We start from the raw sequence: 21,168 nt of genomic DNA on the forward strand, positions 1-21,168 counted from the left end.
CAAGTAAAACTCTACCTTTCCCAGAAGCTTAGGATTATGTAATGCATGAAGTGACCCAAACTTGCTGTCAGTAGGTGATAATGATTATTTGATAAAAATGAAAATAAGACTTCCCTACCAAAATAAAACACAAAAGAACTGTGGATGCTGGAAAGTTGAAACAAACAGTGCTGGAGAAATCCTCTGCAGGCCTGACAGCATTTGTAACTGAATAGTTCTGACGAAGGATCACTAGACTCAAAAGATTAACTGTGTTTTTCTCTCTTCAGATGCTGCCAGCCGTGCTGTGTTTCTCCAGCACTTTCTATTTTTGTTTCATTTTTCTTACCTAAGTGCAGTCATGGCCATATTGTAAATTGAATACAAGTTGGTGCTGCATAACATTGATACAGTACTGTAAACATTGCACTTACATTGAATACATTTCTAAATAAAATTCAATATTTTCTGGACGTTCTGTTGTCATAGACAATCACATACTAAGTTCCATATTAGAATGCCTTGGGAATGTTTCAAATCAAAAGAAAGGAAGGATGATTTTAATAAAAGGTACAACAAAACTTTGTACCTTTCATTGCTTAATGTATATCTCTCACTAACCAATAAGTTGCATTATCAAGCTCAGGAATGGGCCTTCATCTGACCACTTTACCAAACCCTACTGAAATAACTCCACAGAAGTCGGTGTCCCTTCACCCAGTCACCCTTTACTTATACATGGAGAGTCCTTGACACTGACCCAGATCTCTCAGAGCCAGGTCGCAAAGTGAACAAGGTGTCTGACATTCCTAGCTTTTCTTTTAATATAACCTATTTTTTTCTAATCAACCTATTCAGAGATGTTAGTACACATACAAGATGTTTAACATAGTGATGTACAGCACAGAAACAGACCCTTCCATTCAACCATCCATGCTGACCAGATATCCCAACCCAATCTAGTCCAACCTGCCAGCACCCGGCGCATATCCTTCCACCCCTTCCTATTCATATACCCATCCAAATGCCTCTTAAATGTTGCAATTGTACGAGCCTCCACCACTTCCTCTGGCAGCTCATTCCCTGCACGTACCACTCTCTGCATGAAAACGTTGCCCCTTAGGTCCCTTTTAAATCTTTCTCCTCTCACCCTAAACCTACGCCCTCTAGTTCTGGACTCCCCCCATCCCAGGAAAAAGACCTTGTCTATTTATCCTATGCATGCCCCTCATGATTTTGTAAACCTCTATAAGGTCACCCCTCTATACAGCTGCAACATGACCTCACAACTTCTGTACTCAATACTCTGACCAATAAAGGAAAGCATACCAAACACCTTCTTCACTATCCTATCTACCTGCGACTCCACTTTCAAGGAGCTATGAACCTGCACTCCAAGGTCTCTCTGTTCAGCAACACTCCCTAGGACCTTACCATTAAGTGTATAAGTTCTGCTAAGATTTGCTTTCCCAAAATGCAGCACCTCGCATATATCTGAATTAAACTCATATAATCATTCTTAACTGGCAATTTATTCATGCGTAACAAGGAACTCATTATGTCACTTGTCAAAAGTATAAAAGATAGAACGAGATATCCTGAAGTTGAGATAGGCCTCACTGGAGTTCTTGTCTGATTTTGTCATATAACTTTCCATAGATCACTTCATTCAGACCCCGCCCAGTGAATTTCTTTCTTACTTCCATTTGCTTTGTTTTCAAAGAGAGAATGAGTTAAACTTTGAAGCAAACAGCTTCTAACTGTCTCACCAGAATTATCACCTATTACTTGATAGTTTAAAGGATGCTAATTTCCTACAGCTGTCAGACAGGGATGGGGTCAGTGGTAGAGCAGGGATGAGGAACAGATGTGTGAGGATTCTCTGACTTGAGCTCGGTGGAAGCCACAGGGAAATAGTGTAAACAACCGCAATGATTTTTAATTTGTTACTGCATCAAAGTGTGATGCTAATGTACAACAGGAAGTGTACTCAGGCACACTGAAGGATGTTTTTAAGACACACACACACACACACACAATCCTTATTTTGAAATCTCTCTGTGGCCTTGCCCCAGCTTTTGTAACTTAGTTTAGATCTACCATCTCAGACCTTTGACTCTCTAATTTTAGTTGCTCATGTATCCTCAATATCCATGTTCTCAGTTCCAAAATTCCTTCCCTAAACTTTTCTGCCTTCCTATTAGGCATCCTTAAAGTCTATCTCTTTGACCAAACCTTTGGTTACTTGTCCTAATATTTATATGTACTTCTGTATTAAATTTTTGGTTGGCTTCTGTGAAGTGCCTTGGAATTTTATATTGTCAAAGGTGTTATATAAATACAAACCCTCATTATTCCTTCATGTAACATTTGTGGGGGCCATGTCATAGCTTGCTTACTTTAGAAAAAAAGCTTAATTACAATGTGCATTTGGGGTCCTGCATTATACACAAGTCCTGATGCTAATTTTAAGACATGAATGTGCTGCACATGTATCATACATGATTTGCCCTTTGCTGTGTGGCCTAACCTGTGGGTCTTTAATATTGGTTCCAGACCCCTACCCCGAAACTTCTCCAAAATGTATTTTTAGGCCCAGAGAGGCTACAAACAATCACTAGATCATTTCTGTGTTAGCTCCCTGCTGCAGTCACCCAGTTTACTACCTGCTTCCATCCATTGAGTCTACTCAGAGTGCTGGCGAATGTTCACAGCAAACAAAGCTAAACATTCTGGCTCTCAGAATGGCTCAGGCCTCAGTGAGGACATCAGAATGGAAGCATGATTGCAGTGAAATCACCATTAACATTAGTCACATAAGTCAGATTTATGCTGCTTCATAAGGATGCTCGCATTTTGCCATATTAATAAAAATTGTATGATTTTCCTGCTAATGCAAAGGTGTGGCCATTTAATGATACAAAGATGAACAAAATGACACAAAATGTGAATTAGTCCAAAAAGTATATGCTATTCAATTAAGTAAAGTTTTTCTTAGGGTGCAGCTGTCAATGAAAGAGTGGAGAAAATGTGATGGCCTGGAATTTCACACACAAGTTCAGCCTGTTTTAGATCATAAACGGAGCATGATTAAATTGTACCAGATTGCAATCCACAAAAATTGGAAGTTTTTGGATGTTAGATTAATAGAAGGAAGCAATTTGGATCAAGAAAAACTTTAATTATGATTGACAATGATTAAAACAAAATCTTTTTTAAAATTACCTGGTTTTCTTTGTAATTCCAAATTCTGCCCCATAACAACTCAAAGATGAACTCCCAAAGTAGAGGAGTCCGTTGTCATACACAGTATGTTGTTAAGAGCAGGAAGACAATGGAGCTCTGACAATACGTTTTCAAACCTTTTGAATGTCATAATTGTATTGTGAACTGAAGAATGGTTCAGCTTTGTGCCAGAATGAAGGGAAGTATAAAATAATCAGGCGTTCAGTAAATATCAACAAGGTCTATAATAGACTTCAAAGATAAAGAGAATGGGCAGATAGATGGCAGATGGAGTTTAAAATGGATATGCAAGTTAATAGATTTTAGGATGAAAAACAAGAAAGAGACATAACAGTCCTGTAAGATTTGTATGAACAGGGAGATCAAGGATTCAAATACATCAGTCCCTGACATTGTAAATGCTGTGGGTTAAAGCCTTTAACCACGCTTTTGCTTTTCAAAGACAGGGGTGTACAAGAGGAAATAAGTAATTAAAAAGTGTGCAAATCAGTGGTTAGGTCATGGGTTAGAGTACTTTGTGCAGTTTTATTCCCCTTTCCCTACTCACAGCCGGCAATGTAGATTCATCAGGTGATGCTAGGAATAGGAAACTTTAGTTATGAAGAAAGATTAGTACTGTTCAAGTGATTAGAGAAAGGCTATTTCCTCTGGTTGTGAGTTCCAAAGCAATTTAAAATAGTCACCACAATATTGAGAAAAGGATATATGAGAACATATTTATGCTTTTTTGCAGAAGGTTATTGGGCCATTAGATGGTCAACCGAGGCAGAGTTTTTAAATGAAAATATCTGAATAAATATTTTCAGGAGAGGGGATACAGGCCCACGAGGCATTGTGGTTGTAAGGATAATTTGGACGGTTGTTGCAAAGTTGGCAGGGGCAGAATGGCCTTGGTTGCTACAATACTCTATAGTTCAACTTCGTGCTTCATTTTAGAATACCTATCCTCCTATTTATGTCCAAATAACACTTCTTTTGGTGACTGAAAAGTTAATTAAGAAGTTTACAATTTTTGTTCCACCAGCAAGGTGTCTCACTGGCCAAGCAATGAGTAACTCTTAAAACATTTTTTCCAGTGCTGACCCAATGGAAAATCGAACGTATATTTTGTTCACTCTGAAGCTGTGCCCGTTCCAAGGTGTCTGGGTGGACGTTTTCTCATTTTTGGAACAAGCAACAGCGGTACTGAAGTGGTAACAACTACCGTACATATTCGTATAAAAGTTGAGTTTCTAAGGCTAAATGTTTAGTCAAATTTTAGGGGCCAACTTTGCAGTGTAACATTTTAAAATCCGCCCTCACTCATCACCATCACAAAGTTGGCAGGTCAAAAACTGTACCAATCGACCCAACCCACAATAAAAGCCAAACATATGTGTGAAGATACCCAGAGCTTTCAACAGTACACTATTCTGTGATCCCGAGTGGGTTTGTACCAAGGCAAGCTTGACTTCAGCATCAAGTGGGTGATAAGTAGAAGGTGTTTGAATTCTTTGGATAAAAGTCTGAGGTCTACAAATAATCCAAATATATGAAAATAATTTTTTTTGGACAAATGCAAAGGTAAATTTTAAATTTTTAAACAACCATTACTTCAATATATGTGGTTGAAAAATGTGTTGCTGGAAAAGCACAGCAGGTCAGACAGCATCCAAGGAGCAGGAGAATCGCCGCTTCGGGATTCCTGAAGAAGGGCTTATGCCGAAACGTCGATTCTCCTGCTCCTTGGATGCTGCCTGACCTGCTGCGCTTTTCCAGCAACACATTTTTCAGCTCTGATCTCTGCAGTCCTCATTTTCTCCTAGTTCAATATATATGGTACTTGCTTTCAGTGCATCAGCATATAGCTACTGTCAAAATGCATTTTTACAAAACACAAGTGGTAGGATAAAAGGGAAAAATAGTACTTATGTTAGTTTCATTGCTGCTCATAAGGTCATAGAATTAAGTGTTCCAAGCAGCATGTTGACTATAGCGCCATATGGGTATGTGTTTGCTGTAATGGGGCAAAAGGAATGGACTGTATAAAATCCTCCCTTCTATTCAAATCAAGAGAATGAAAATTTCTGCAGAAGTCTATTAAGTTCATGTGGCACCCAAACAAACAACTGCCTAATTGTTGAAGATGGCAGTTTGGCTTATTTTATTCTTTTGGTACCGACAGACATTCAAGAGTTGTATTGACGTAAAGTGTTAACAAGACTGATGTCAGGTTTGGGGGACCAAGACAGTAAGTACGAGGATTAATTGGGATTACAGGTTAAGGATGCAGTCTGGAGGTCAGCAAGGGCCCGCTGTTTGACGGACATTTGAGCAAAGGAGTAGGGTCAAAGCAAGTGCCTGATTGCAGAAGGGGGAGTATGAAGGAGGCACCATCTCCCAGCCGTACTTGAGGCCTGAGCATGCTATCCTGCTAGGCTTCCAAATGCTGACCTTCAGTTGACTGCAAAGGGTAGACAATGGCTTTCTATCACGAGCAGGGAGATAGGAAGATAGGTGGGAAAGCAGCAAGGAAGTCTCTTTTATGAATTTTACATCCCAGCCCTCTCCTACCTGCTCACAGGCATTAAAATTCTTCCCATGGAATCAGTATTGTGCTTTCACTTCCTGCAATTTTCCTTCAGGTTTTTAAGGACTTGTATGAATTTAAAGAAATTACAGGTGAAAGGATTTGCAAAGGTTTACAGTTGGAGTGGGAAGGGACGGGAAACATACATTGCCACTCAGCTTGATTGCTATCTAAAGTGACAGAAGGGAATGGAGGAAAATCTAACCCCCTCACAAATAAACCAGCAGGTTTGGTTTGGCTGGAAAGTGACAATGATAGAGCTGTGAATCCTGATCCTAAACTGCTCCCAGTCAGTCCACTTCAAGTTTTAAGAGTGTGAGAGCAGGATATGAGTGACCAATCATTCCTCAGGAGATGGGTTGGCAATTTAACTATTATAATGAGGCTGGAAGCCTTCTATTCAGTCAATATTTTAAATTTAACCTTGGCCCGTTGAGTTTTCTAGGCCTCTGAAATCACAGTGGCTGGAGGTAATAGTCTTCCTTGACATGCTGAATCCAGATCTCCTGTTTGCCAGTGCCACATGAGGTAGCTATCCTGTCTAGCCCAACTCTTCTTGTTTCCTCTGTAAATGATCTGCTCCAGCATCCCCACCACCAACCCTGGTCTCTACTCTATGACCCACTCCATCCCTGCACCCCCAGCCTTTCTGACCCCTCTCTCTCCTGTCTCTACTCTCAAACTATGCCTTTGTGTCAAAGGCTAATGCACAGAATTGCAGAGTTAACTCAACATGGAAAAAGGTCATTCAACCCATCATGTCCATGCTAGATCCCTCTCTGCAGTAATCCAATTAAACCCATTCCTCCACTTTATCCCCATAACCGTGCAAGTTTACTTCCCACTCGAGACAAACCAATTTTTATTTGAAATCATTGATTATTTACGCTCAACCCAAGGTAATATCCAGGTCTGTCTGCATGTCAATGAGGTGACTATTATGATAGGAAAATTGAAATAATGTCATCCTATATACCTTTCTAAAATTTCCATCAGAGCAACCTGCTGTCACCCTGCATTGCTACACAGAATGAGCAAAGCATATTTACATTTTAAAAAGGAACAGAAAGGCCATGCAATCAATCATTCTCTTTAAAACAAAATGTGACAGACAGCACACTCAGGCCACCTGCTAAAGCCATTCTGTTTACTTCTTCCCCCAGGCACTTTAACCAACTGAAACACAAGAGTCGGCTGAAACTATTCAAAATACTCTGGCATCTAGGAATTGGGTAGATGAAAATGTAACTTGCTTCCCCTTCTGCCAGTGTTCCAGTCATGCTGAAAATCTAGGCTATGGGCCTCACCTCTGTTTAATGTGAGGACATTTAAACTGAGACTTTAGCAGTATTGTGGTGTGATTTAATCAATGTAAAATAACCATGTGCTGGAGGATATGTGCTAAAGCTGCTGCATAAAATAGAGTTAAGGATCAAATTTAGAGATTATATCAGAACTCAGATAGTGTAATTAAGAGACTGTTACCATCAGGGAAGACTGAACATGCCAGGCATCTAGGTTAAAAAACAGCAGAGTGGTTACCTAAAAAAAGTCTTCAATAATAAAGAAGGCAATCAACAGGAAAATTATAGTGAACCTGTTTCCACTTGTGGCAATGCCCAAAACTAGTATCATTGTGATGCTCACTAATACATCCAACAGAGAATTCTGGAGAAACCTCACTGGAAACCACTAGAAAGTGGTTAAAATGTAGCATTTGCAAGCACATTAAGTGGTTTAGGCTAATAACAAATGTATTTAGGGGTACTTAAGGTAACTCAATGAAGGTAAATGAATAGAAGGATACTTTGATCATTGTATAGAGTGGGACATGCCTTATATGAAACTTAAATATCACAGCACAGACCAAATGGACTGAATGGTCTGTTTCGGGACTGTTGCTTGTATGCAATATGTCATACCAAGTACCCAGAAGGAATTAAGCTGGTCTTCAAGGCCACTGCTGACCTCATTACTTCCTGGGCCTTTCATGGACAAAAGAGCTAATGTCAAGAATGCAGCGACTGTGACTGCTTTTGACATTAACTCAGCATTTGACTGAATTTGACACCAAAATCTTACCCACCATCTATACTTTCCTGAATGAGGACAGTTCCAACACCCACAAGAAGCTCAATCCCATTCAGAGCAAAACAAGCCACATGCTTGGCACCGTATTCACCAATTTAAACACTCATTCTCTCTACCACTAGTGGCAGCAGTAGATATGTTGCGCAAGATCTCCAGCAGCAACTGACCACAGCGTCTTCAACGTATCTTCCAAACACACCTAGAAGGACAGGGCAATAGATGCATAGGAACACCAACACCTAGAAGTTACCTTCAAGTCATACACCACCTTGGTATGGAAATGTATCACTGTTTGTTCATTGTTGCACAGACAAAATCCTGGAACTCAGTCCTAAGAGCATTGTGTGTCTACTGATGGACTCCTGTGATCCAAAAAGGCAGCTCACCAACCCCTCTTAAAGGCAATTAAGGAAAGGCAACAGATGCTGATCTTGCCAGCAATGCACATCCAAAGAAAGAATAAAATTAAATTTGGGTTGATACTAATGGAGTGGAAATTGAACAGAGCATCAAACCAAGCACCAAGTGAAGTGTTCAAGGGCTCCTTCGATCTCCTAAACAATTTTTAAACCTTCCCTGCAATTAAATGAAGTGTTTAAAGGGAGAGCTTCCATGTAGTCCCTCTAAATATTTATATTTCAATCAACAGGCAAGGAGTTCTGTGCATGTTAGTAGCAATCTGTAAAGAGCACTCTCTCTCTCTTCCAAACTGACAGTGGTTGTACTCTATAAACACAACTAAGCAGATTTATTCTGGAGCATGAGCTTGAAAGGTCAAAGGTCAGTTTTCTTATTTTATGTGCTGTGTTCTTGTATAAGGTTACTGTTATTGCTCTTTGATTAACAGTGTAGAATCAAACTGATGATGAAACTCCCAACAGTAACAAATGTACAGGCGCTGAAAGAAGTTTATACAGAGTTTGGATTTGAAACTAAAACCAATATTGCGTCATCCAAACAGCAATCATTTCCAAATTAGTTAAGAGGATCTGACTGCTCATGCTGTAATAGGTCAGCAGTCTCAAAACTGTTCCAGACATTATAAGTTTATATATATATATATATTTATATATATATAAAGAGACAGAGAGAGAGTGCTCACAGTCCCATGACCAATGCTGTTTTACGGGAAGTATCACAAAAACCACAAGTAATGGTGGGACTATATCAAGTACACTGTGCTGACCACAAATCCTCTGTCACATGGTTATACACATCACCCCAGTTGCAAAATCAACTTCCATAATATATACATTTCTTTATTTAAAGAGATATCAAATGCACTGTAGATAATTTTTAACTTGCTTCACACTAATCCAAGTCACGAATGCATTCACACATATTATGGTTCTAAGTTTGAGAAATGCATCATACCATGCTATGCTCATGAAACTGTACGTAAAATGTAACACGTTAATAAAGATTAAGTTTGTTTTGCATGCATTGCATTACTACAATAGTCACTTCAGTTGCCTTCTTTAACCATTCACTTTCAAGAATGTAAGAAGCATGACTTTTTAAAAAATTCTTTGCACAGAAGTTCAAACCCTAATTCTTCCACTTCATGCCAGCATAGCTAAGAATGTGAACATAGCATTAATTAGGGAACTGCCAGTTAAACTCAAATGTCTGGCCACCTCTATTCAGTAGTACATCGTTGCATAACCATTACAGCTCACTAAAAAAATTCAGAATTTTAGTTTACAACATCTGATATTGATGCATGTTGTGAGCTTGCAGTTTCAAAGGTAGCATAATTCCATGACTTGAACTGTTAAATACTTTCTAAATATTTAGCTTATTGTGCAAAGAATTACAAATGAGCTATTTCTGCCAAATGATGAAACACCAAGTTTCAGCTCGATTGTTAGCTTTGAACGGTATAATTTCAGCTGTGTAATCATTTTAATATGCATAGTTACCATTAGCAGGTAGATAGGAGAAGCGCTGACTTTGGCTCCTCTTCCGTTTTCCGTTGCATACATAGAAATAAACTTGAACAGGGCTTGTAATGCGTTGATTGCGATAGGGTGGGATTTCAACTATGAGTGAACTCTGCAACAGAGCAGAAATAACAAGGGCTCACATGGTGCAATCTCAAACACATACAAAAAGTGTGTCTGCATTAAAAAAAAAACTGTGAAACTATAATCCAACATTTTGAATAACAATATTGCAGCTTTCAAATATGTTGAAGACATGTGGAAGCATTTCTTTAGCCTGTAGCTGCACGAGTTGCAGACATATTGGTTACAAGATCTTTACTATTTAACAGTCATCCATAAAATACAACTTCACTCTTCTCCTCTTGAATTTTGTAAACACATTGGTTCCTGCTTGGGAGATGCTTATACTCCACACAATGATCAAGAGAATATTCTTTATATGAGAGTTTAGACTGTGAATATTGTGAATTGTATCAAACAAATTAAGTCTATACAGGTATTGAATGGATCGTTTCTTGAGCATATGTAAAGAGGAACTTACTGGCACGAGATGAGAGTTAAGCTAGGACGTATATAACTGTAATGATTCTTTTCAGTGACTGAATCTTACTTAATGTAAAGATTGGCTCTAGTTTCTATCTTCAATGACTGCCTATAAGGAATATAAGTAATATTGGTGTCCATTCATGCACGTTTACCAAAAGTCACTGGATAAAGTAAAAGACTGGGCATTCCTATCCTGATCAAAAAAAGGAGGGAATTGAAATGAATTGATTTATTGTTACTTGTATTTATCAAATAAGTTGTGAAAAATCTAATATGTCGCTTTGCTCCGGTGCCATTTTGATTTACATGATATTAAAATATTACTAGAATATAACTAAAACAAAAGTTCTTCCTCTCTTCTTGTGCTCTGCTTGACATCTCGGGGTGTCTCCACAATGGGATCTGGGCCCACCAACACCCCCGCATCACAGCCCACTCCAGGAGTCCCATTCCAAGGCCATCCTCGCCACTTCTGAACTCCATGAGTACCACACCGGGCGCAACAGGGGACCGCTGATGCAACCGCTGCTCCCATTGATCTGCCAGGTGATTCAATTCGGGCCTACCACATTGCTACAGGTGAAGCCCAACATCCTGATTCCGATGCTGACTGCAGATGTTGCCATCTCTGCTGATCACAAAGGCAGTTCTGCTCTTGGCACCATTTTGAAAGCTGGTGCCACAACCTTGAGTCCTGTGCTGGTGGGCCCACCAACAAAGTCATCACATCCTGGCACTCTCTCGCCACCGGGTCCACACTCGCTGCCATCCCGAGCTCTCCAAGGGCTTGTTCACCTCCGTGCTGCACACACTCTTCCAAGAGCGTCCCACCCAAACCCAACCCCTACCCTATCCCTGTAACCCTGCATTTACCATGGCTAACTCACTTAGCCTGCAGATCCCTGGCTGTTACGGGGTTAATTAACATGGCCAATCCCCCTAATATGCACATCTTTGGACTGTGGTACGAAACCGGAGCACCCGGAGGAAACCTACACTGACATGCAGAGAATGTGCAAACTCCACACAGACAGTCATCCGAGACTGAAATCAAACCTGCGACCCTGGCACTGTGAGACAGCAGTGCTAGCCACTGTGCCACCTCAAATTTATATAATTTGCTAGGCTGCAACCCAGATCAAGGTTACTGATCTGACATAAACTTGCCATTGTTAAATATTAGCTATTCTGCACTCTAAGATTTTTAATCCATTTAATTAGCCAGTGTATTCCACACCATCTATTTAAAGTCAAGGTAGCTTCTAGCAAGATTCAGACATATTGTTTCCAAACTGTTGGAAGTTACTTATTGGTGGCTGCTTAACAATTAATAGTGGTTGAGTTGGACAGTTTAGCATTGGTCTCTTGCACACTAATTGGTTTGGAAGCTTCTACTTGTAAATGGCAAGAAAAATGTTGAGAATCTTTTTATCTCCCTTGATGATGTAGTTAATAGCCACTAAATGATGTAGTTAATAACCACTTAATGATGTAGCGACTAGCATTCTTAGCATTCTTAGTATGCCTATAGATTTCAGAACAACTTTTGCTTTAATAACAGAACAATTTTTGCTTTAACATTTTAAGATTCCAAAGCCAACTAGTTCTGTTCATTCATGTCACCGCATGGACAAGGATATTTTCAGCCAGCTTTACATTTTAATACATGATCTGTAATTCTTCTGTATTGTATTGACAACCTCTTAAAATCGTACAGTATAGAAGAAACCCTTCAGCCTATCGAACCCCCTAAACTCTTTCTTTCAGCTTAAAAGTATACTCCCTTGTTAATGACCTTTCAACCAAGTGAACAACTGTCATCTATCCGTCTTGTCCATGCTCCTCAATCTTATACATCTCAATCATATCCCCCCCTTAGTCATTCTATCCAGTCTATCTTCATTGCTCAACTACATCATCCCAGGCAACATCCTGGTGAATATCCTCTGCACCCACTCCACTGCATTCATATCCTTCCCATGTGTAGTGAACAGAACTGCACAGTACTCCAGCTGCGTCCTAACAAAAGTTCTATAGGGCTCCAACATAACTCTTCTGTTCTTATAAGCTATACCACAACTGATAAAGCTCAGTGTCCAGTGCCTTCTTAACTACCGTATTAATCTGTCCTGCCAACTTCAGGGATCTGTTGACAAGCACACTAAGATACACTATTGCTCTGAGCTTCTGAATGTTTTGCTATTGATTGCAAATTGCCTTGTCTCTTTACTTCTTCCAAAGTGCAATGTTGATTATTTTTAAAGTTAACATTAAACAAAGAGTTTGAGTACCAACTGTATTCAAATTTCTATTCAAATTTCACATTTCAACACAAGCATTAGAATACAACCAGCTGAGTGAATACACTTACAGGTTTGAAGAACTCCTTATCAGTTTTCGCCTCAGTCTCCCACACGTGATGTCCGTCTGGGAAGGAAAACATTTTTCAATGGGGTGCAGCAAACCTATTTCACTTAATTGTATTTTCAAGAGGTTTTATAGTTAGAATAGTAGTAACTTACATTTTTGCAATTTACAGTACATAGTGTAACAGGATTACAGATTTACTGGCCATCACAATAACTTTATCTTAAAATATTGATACTCACATTGGCGAGAATACATTTTTTACCCTAAATATATTTGACTTTATTCTGAATATATCATATACCTCAAATATCTTCACTTTTTCAAAGTTATCAAAACTAGTCTTGATAAGATCTTATTTGTTTATTTCCAACATAATGTGGAAACTTGATACTTTTTACTTACAAATAGTCTTGATTTGCACAAGCAATTCTTAAAAACAAAATAATCATGTTGCTCTAAACCTGCAATGCAAAAAAGGTGAGAATAGACAACCATTTCCTTTGATGCGGTACATCAGCTCGCAACTTTCAGAAATAAAAGTGGGAATTTCTGCAGATGGAGCATCGTTCTTCATTAAATTCCCAGACAGAAGGCTATTATACTGCCTTACGAACTAGAATACTGCAAAAGATTGTGCACTCTGAGCATTGTTTATTTTGTCTTTTGTAATAATAAATTGATTAATTGTTTTCTTCCGTTAGAGAATTTGAGTGAATTGCAGCTGAGTTCCGTTATTGTAGCTAGACAATTAAGATCTTCCTGAGGGTAATTGTTTGTCGGTAAAGGCTTTCAAATGGGGCCCATTAAGTTATTAGTGCAATACAATTGTATTCTAATTATGCATAATTAATTGTTTACTTGATGCTTATATAAATAAAGATGCAAGTTCCTATTTGAGTTAAAGTGAAGCCCAAAGTTGTAAAAATTAATGCTAAAAGGAGAAGTACACCAGAGTTGGCACTCAATTGTCAAATACAGTTTTCCCTGCTACAGTGGAAAGTTGCCAGGGTGAGAAATTTACATGGAAACAATGGTGTATCAGATTGAAAATGGCAGTGTGGGGCTTATAGACTCATCTGTGCTCATGGTATCACTACTGCCACTTTGTAGAGGCCTTAAGGCAGACAGCCTGCAATTCAGCCTACTTCATGCAAGAATCGATCTGTAATATGACTTATGTGGAATCTGTCACAGTCTTAAAGTATCATTGGCTGGAACATGTCCCACCAACACTTTGCCAAGGTATTGACTGGTAAAAATAGAAGGATTAAAACATTAGACGTAGGATCTGGAATAGGCCTCTGGTCCTTTGGATCTGCTCCATCACTCACAAAGATCATGGTTGATTTTCTGCAACAACCCTGTCTTTCCACACTATCCTATTACATGTATATCTTAATTCCCTTAACATCCAAAAATGTATTGACCTAGTTGTTAATATATTCAACAACCAATCAACCACAGCTCTCTGGGGTACAGAATTCCAAAGATACACAATCTCAAGTGAAGAAATCTCAACTGAGATTAACTAACCTTTTTGTATTTGACTGGGAATCAGTGCTCTTGATCACCAGCCAGGGGAAACATTTTATCACCATGTACCACATCAAACCCTTCTAAAATTGTATATATCTCAACTAGATCAGTTACCATTCTTTGAAACTCCAAGGAATATAAGCCAAGCCTATTTAAGCTCTCCAAGTAGAACAACCCCCTAAGGAACCAGTCAAGTGAGCATTCATTGCATCTCCCCCAGGGCACTTTGTTACCTTTGTCAGGTAACGAAACCAAGTTGCACACAGTACTCCAGGTGTGACCTTGCTAATAACTTGTGTAATTGCATTAAGATGACTTTATTCTTATACTCCAATTTCTTTGTAACAAAGGCTGAAAACAATTTATTTTCCTAATTGCTTGCTATATCTGCATATCAATTCTCCGAATGCAGTAGTAAGGTTCTTAGTTTCCTCAAAATGCAAACATTTCACAGTCTCTCAGCATTAGGGACAAGCCATTCAGAAAGCATCCACAAATGCTTCTCCCAGCTCAAGAAACAAAATGAAAAAAAAACTCCCAGCCCAATCCCTCCAATTAAAGATGCAACTTGCTTCTTAGTTCCATGAAGGAGCTATTGGAATTCCTGCTAGTGTATCCTGAACCAATTTCCCACTTTGCCAACCAAGTGGTGAAATGAGTACTAAAGTAGTAACTAAATGAGACAAGCCTTTAAAGAGTTTTGAATTAGGGTTGTGTTCTTCGTACTGTGCTTACTCCTGCCTTGTGTAGCCTAATTATTAACAAGCCCATGGAGCTACATCAAATTATGTAAAGCTACATGAAGGAGCGTCGTTCTGAAAGCTAGTGAGCTTCCAATTAAACCTGTTGGACTATAACCTGGTGTTGTGTGATTTTTAACTTTGTACATTCATCTAGTACTTTTACCAACCCAGGAGGTTGCAAAGTGCTTTGTTGCCAATTTAATATTTGGTAGAAGTGTAATCACTGTTGGGATAGTGCATGCATTTTGAGCACAGTTAGACCCCACATTCAGCAATGTGACGATGAACAGATTTTAGAAAGGTTGATTGATGGACAAAAGTTAGTCAGGATATCAGGGAATGCTGCACTTCTCTTCCTCAATGCATTGCCTTAGAATCTTTAACAATCACCCTGGGGGTATTAATTTACCACTCTATCTGAAATACAGCATCTCCGATGATGCAACACACTCTCAGAGTTGCACTGAAACATCAGTCTGAATCATTCACTTAAGTTTCTAGAGTGGAATATGAACTCATGACCTGTTGAGTCAGAGGGCAAGAGTTCTATCAACTGAGCTACGGCACATATGAATAGTCGTATGTTTTCGGTTCCCTGAAACTGCACTTTACACTTCCAGTATGGGTTCTGGGGTGATTTCCAACTTGAGTATTGAGAAGGCGGGCCTGTATTGCATAGCACAATGTGATTGGGTCTTACTTACAGTGAATAAGCTAGATGCCAGTGCTAATCGAGTTCCATCTAGGCAGCTTCCCAATTGCAAGGGTGGGAATTCATGTTGGGTGACCAAAAGAATGGTACTTGTGGAAATTGGGTTTTTCAAAGCATCTGACATCACAATGCTGCGACCTCCTTACCCACAATAGCCTAATGCAACCATGAAGGTGCTTGCAGAACAAACAAGCACCAAGGAGATCCTCTGATTTCCAACCTGTGTCCTGCCAAGTCAGGCAGCAGCAATAGATAGTACTGGTAAACTGAATCAAAGTTATTCCTAGGACTGAGCTGCAAAAAGCCATGGTCTGATCAGGACTGGCAAAGTAAGGTTCCACTTCACTGTCATAGGTTAGCACCATCTTATTTTAGCCCCAGTATTATTAACATTTTGTACAAAATTGTTGAAAATTGTCAGTCCCTGTGGTTAGTCTGCAGAGAGAAAAACAAGGTGGACACGTTCAGCTAACTGTCATTCATAGAACTAGATGATAAACTTTACCTGCTCACACCTCTTCTTTAATGAACTTCCTCCTCCTTGAACACTCACCCTCAAAGCCAGTTACTGCCTTCACAACTATTCCCCCTGCCCCCTTGGCACATCCACTGTTTCCTTCCATCATATACAATGTGAAAAGCTGCCTCCCTCAGCATCAAAAGCAATCAGCAGCGCACGGACTAAGTTTTGTGTTGGCCATTTTGCAACAGCAACTGGCAAACTGCAGGAGGGATAATACAAAAACAGGACAAAATGCTTTTTTGTACAAATTCTTCAGAATAATACCGGTAAAAGGTGTGAATCAGAAAGAAACACACAAATGCATTCCATCCACCTCTAACAACTTAACTTTGTCATTATATAGTTTTCCTTGTTTCTATATTCCATTTCTAAGTCCCTCAGATAACTGGAGCCCTGAAAATGTATCGGTTTTTGGGGTTGAGGTGCTAAATCCTGTTGAAGATAACTTGTCACTATTCTTTCCCTTCCAACAATGCAGACCAGGAGCCTGTGTGTGGTCAATTAATTTGAATGGGCCATGTGCCAGTGCTAATCTTGCTCTTTCGAGGCAGCATGCCAATTGGCAGGGTGGCAAATCTGGCAGCATCATTACTGCTTAATCATCGCTTGAACGCCTTTAAAAGGGTGGCGCATTTGGAAATAGTAGTTGGCTAGCGTTACTGAGACAGAGTGGTTGACAATAGGTGTCACACTGAGCACAAATGGGCAAGACCAAGTGCACCCAGAAAACCCAAGGCCAAGAAATAGTTCCATCCAGAGGACATGTTCCCATGGTAGCTCTGCTGAAACGAACAGGCTCACAACTTGACATGCTTCCTGTGCAACAACAGTGGCTCACGACTCTGAACTATCTGCCAGCAAAGTTCTGCAACAGGTCACACATCATGGAAGTGTATTTGTTCAACTGTAAGCATGGAATCAGTCAGGTTCATAACTGATATTACTGACATCAACTGTTGAAGTCTTAAAGGAGCTAAAAGTGAGCAAACTTAATAATATAATGGCCATGATGCAACATGCAATACTCAGCTAGTTGAAACACTGGGCTGTAGATTTTGTTGCAGCAGGGAAGTCAAGTTTCCACATGCACTGTGCCTCAAAAGAACTTCAGGCATATCTCGAGCCTATAGTCTGGAGGACAAAAAGGTAGGTGCATGGTGTATGGAAAAAGGAGGGGTAGATTACTGTACACATGCCTTCTCTAATATTACCTATTTATTCTCCTATTCTGTGTGTCCCCTCCACTGAACCGCATATTTTTAAACACGATGAAATTATCAAGAGACACCATGAAGACAGAAGCCAAATAAAACTTCAAGATATTATACATCCCCAAGAGAAGCACTTTAATAATAGTCCGTAATATTCAAAAATAAACTGCAATGTCACAGAAACAAAATGCCCCCAAAACAAAGGGTGACATTAAAAGTGGCCATCCTCCCAAGTTGCTCCATCCCGAAAAATAGGTTGTTGAATTGGCAATGGCCACTATGGTTTTACCTTCCATCATTTGACCCTGGATTTGCCTGTCGTTATGAAGCCCCCTTCCCACCATCAGTTTCCCCGTTGCTTCAGTCCAGGTTGGCCTGAAAATCGGAATGGCCAAAGTTAGCAGTTCAATTCCTCAAATGATTTTCATAGCTTTAAGCCATAAAGGGAGTAGTGAGGAGATAAAAGCGCCCCTTATGGTTGGAGCAACTGAGAGGAATGTCAGACAAGCACTCAGGCACTCCTAATGAGCAGAGACAAGCAAGAACAAGTCACATGACTGTGCATCTGTACTGCTGGAAGAAATTGAACTTTGTTGCATAGTATTTTACTTAGTAGAGTGTTATTCTGTGCAACAGGGCATGACTTGCTCTTGCCCATCAAAAGGAACTGAAAGTATTGATGAAATATTTTAGACTTTGAGTGGCATATCAAGGTTTTATTTTATGAAAATGCACTCACAATATGCATCTCTAACAGAAATAGAGAAATAACAGTTTGGCAATCCGCATTTTACATGGAATGAGCTAAAATTTCTTAGAATATCTTACAAGAAATTATATTGCTATAAATATCTTATTTGCATAAATAAGTAATAAGTAATCATCAAATTTCATGCAGTAAACACAATGAATTTGGGTTTATGGTACTTGTAACTTATGTAACCACTTAATTTTTTCTCAAATCTTTTGCTCTCTTCCATAGTTCCCTGATATGTTCTAGAATCGCAGAATCCCTACGGTATGGAAAAAAGAAATTCGACCCAACAAGTCTGCACTGTCCCTCTGAACAACATCCCACCTGTACCCACCAACCAGCCCTCTCTATCTCTGTAACCCCACATTTACCATTGCAAATCCACCTAGCAATTCTGGACACCATGGGCAATACAGCATGGTCAATCCACCTAACCTGTCCATCCTTGGGCTGTGGAAGGAAACCGAAGCAGACACAGACAGTTACCCAAGGCTAGAATCGAGCCCAGGTCCCTGAGGCCGCAGTGCTAACCACTGAGCCACCGTCCTATACGTCTGTTCTGTTTCCTACTATGATGTTAGAACAATTGAATCTTACCAGAAATTGGCTAGGTGCTGTTTTTGGCACATAGAGGATTTCTTTCCATGACCCCGAGCAGGTTTTCTCGCACTACTATTCCAAACTAGCCCCTACAGTGATTGTAACAAGGTCCGCCAGGCGGAGATCATAGAATATTAGTTACCTGACTGGGACTATTAACCGGGTATAAATAGGAGTGTCAGAGGTTCTATTCACTCAGAGATGGCTCTGAGGAGGCTGGACCACCCATAAGTATTATGCATATGTAAATAAAAGGGTGGCTTTTCACAGGATACCAGCTTCTGTGGAGTTGTTTCAGCACCTATGGTGCCCCGCTCTTCATACTCTTCCACTCGCCATAGGTGTAAGTTCTTGCCACTGCTAGGGACGTCCACGATTCAAAGCACCATACCTCTAGTCAAACATTAGTTAACCAGAGTTTCACATAATAAGAAAGCAGTCACAAACCAATAGTTCAGGGCACAGATGTGGCACAGCTGGAACTTCACTGCGCACACAAATGCTCTGTCTCATATCCATCACTGTTTCGGAAAAATTAAACTGACAGAGGTAGCTATAATTTAAAGAAATAATTTAAAGTCTACTCAGGAAAGTTTCCTAGAACAAAATGCTGAGGATCCAACTAGAATCAGGCATTTTTTTGATCTGGTGATGTGTAATGAAATAGGTTCAATAATGATATCAGAGAAAAAGATCTCCAAGGAAATTGTGACTATAACATAGCAGGGTTTAGCATTCAGTTTTTGTGAGAAACGTGGGCTAGGAACAACCTTATTAAAAATAAGTAAGGGTAATTACAAAATAATGAGGTCAGACTTGACAAGTGGACTGGGGAGGGAGTTCTGCAGAATAAAGGTCGTTGATGGACAATGACAGACATTTAAGAAAATAGCTAATGACTCACAAAGATATACCATAGCGACAAAGAGAATTCTAGGAAGGGGATAAGTCAACCATGGTTAACCAAGGATGTTAAGGATATGATCAAATTGAAAGAAAAAAACTTAACGTGACAATTGATAAGCCAAAGGATGGTTTAGTAAATTTGTGAATGACACTAAAATCGGTAGGGTTGTGGATAGTGACAAAGGATATTATAGGTTACAGAGATGTCAGAGGTAGTTTCTTTACTCAGAGAGTAGTAGGGATGTAGAATGCACTGCCTGCAACAATAGTAGACTGGCCAAATTTAAGGGCATTTAAGTGGTTATTGGATAGACAAGAATGGATTAGCGTAGGTTAGATGGGCTTCAAATAGGTTTCACAGGTCGGCACAAAATCGAGGGCCAAAGGGCCTATAAATTGCACTGTATTGTTCTATGTTCTATGCATCCAGGTTTCGCAGGTAAGAGAGATGGCAAATGGAATGTTGGCCTTTATTTTAAAGAGAACGAAGTCTAAATAGGGAAGTCTTACTAAAATTATACAAGGCATAAGTTAGACAACGGCTAGAATATTGTGAAGTTTTGTTCACCTTCCGAAAGCAAAGATACATTGGTATTGCACAAGTTCAGGAAAGGTTCACTCAGCTGATCCTTGGTATGGAGGGATTTTCTTTTGAGGAGGAGTGGAGTAGGTTTGGCCGATACTCACTGGTGTATAGAATAATGAGAAATTTATAAAGGTTCTTGGGGTGCTTGACAGGGTAGATGTTGAGATGTTATTTCCCCTTGCCGAAAAACTAGGACAAGGGCATAATCTCAGCATAAGGAATCACCCATTTAAGACAAAGATGAGGAATTTATTCTGAGGGCTATCAATCTGTGCAATCCTTTACTGTAGAGTCTGGGTTGTTAAGTATATTCAAGGCTGAGATTGACTGATTTTTAATCAGTAAGAGAATCAAGAGTTATGAGGAAAACGCAGGAAAGTGGGGTAGAGATTTACAAAATCAGCCAAGGTCTCATTGAATGGCAGAACAGACTGGATGGGCATAATGGCCTAATTCTGCTTCTAAGTCTTAAATTCTTATCATTGCTCAATCTGGAACCATTGTATATAGGGAACCTTCAAAGGACTTATACACTTAATGGTAAGGTCCTAGGGAGTCTTGAGTTCACCTCTTCCTACCGCCCCCTACCATGACCCCGCCCCCCATTACCAAATCATCATCTCCCAGACCATACAGAACCTCATCACCTCAGGAGATCTCCCACCCACAGCTTCCAACCTCATAGTCCGGGAACCCCGCACTGCCCGGTTCTACCTCCTTCCCAAGATCCACAAGCCTGACCACCCTGGCCGACCCATTGTCTCAGCATGCTCCTGCCCAACTGAACTCATTTCTACCTACCTCGACACTGTCCTATCCCACCTAGTCCAGGAACTCCCCACATACATTC

The 21,168-nt window shown here is 39.8% G+C and overlaps 1 protein-coding gene across 1 annotated transcript in view; it reads right to left on the reverse strand.

Moving 5' to 3' along the window:
- Nucleotides 1-21,168, reverse strand: part of nfatc1 (nuclear factor of activated T cells 1) — a 204,862-nt gene that overhangs the window by 147,034 nt on the left and 36,660 nt on the right. Inside the window, exons 4-5 of the mRNA XM_043688615.1 lie at nucleotides 12,749-12,804; nucleotides 9,808-9,940 (exon numbers count right to left, since the gene is read on the reverse strand). Coding sequence (XP_043544550.1) covers nucleotides 9,808-9,940; nucleotides 12,749-12,804 — 189 coding nt within the window. The remainder of the gene's footprint in view (nucleotides 1-9,807; nucleotides 9,941-12,748; nucleotides 12,805-21,168) is intronic.

The sequence above is a fragment of the Chiloscyllium plagiosum genome, chromosome 4 (genome assembly GCF_004010195.1).
Source record: "Chiloscyllium plagiosum isolate BGI_BamShark_2017 chromosome 4, ASM401019v2, whole genome shotgun sequence".
Classification (NCBI taxonomy): domain Eukaryota; kingdom Metazoa; phylum Chordata; class Chondrichthyes; order Orectolobiformes; family Hemiscylliidae; genus Chiloscyllium; species Chiloscyllium plagiosum.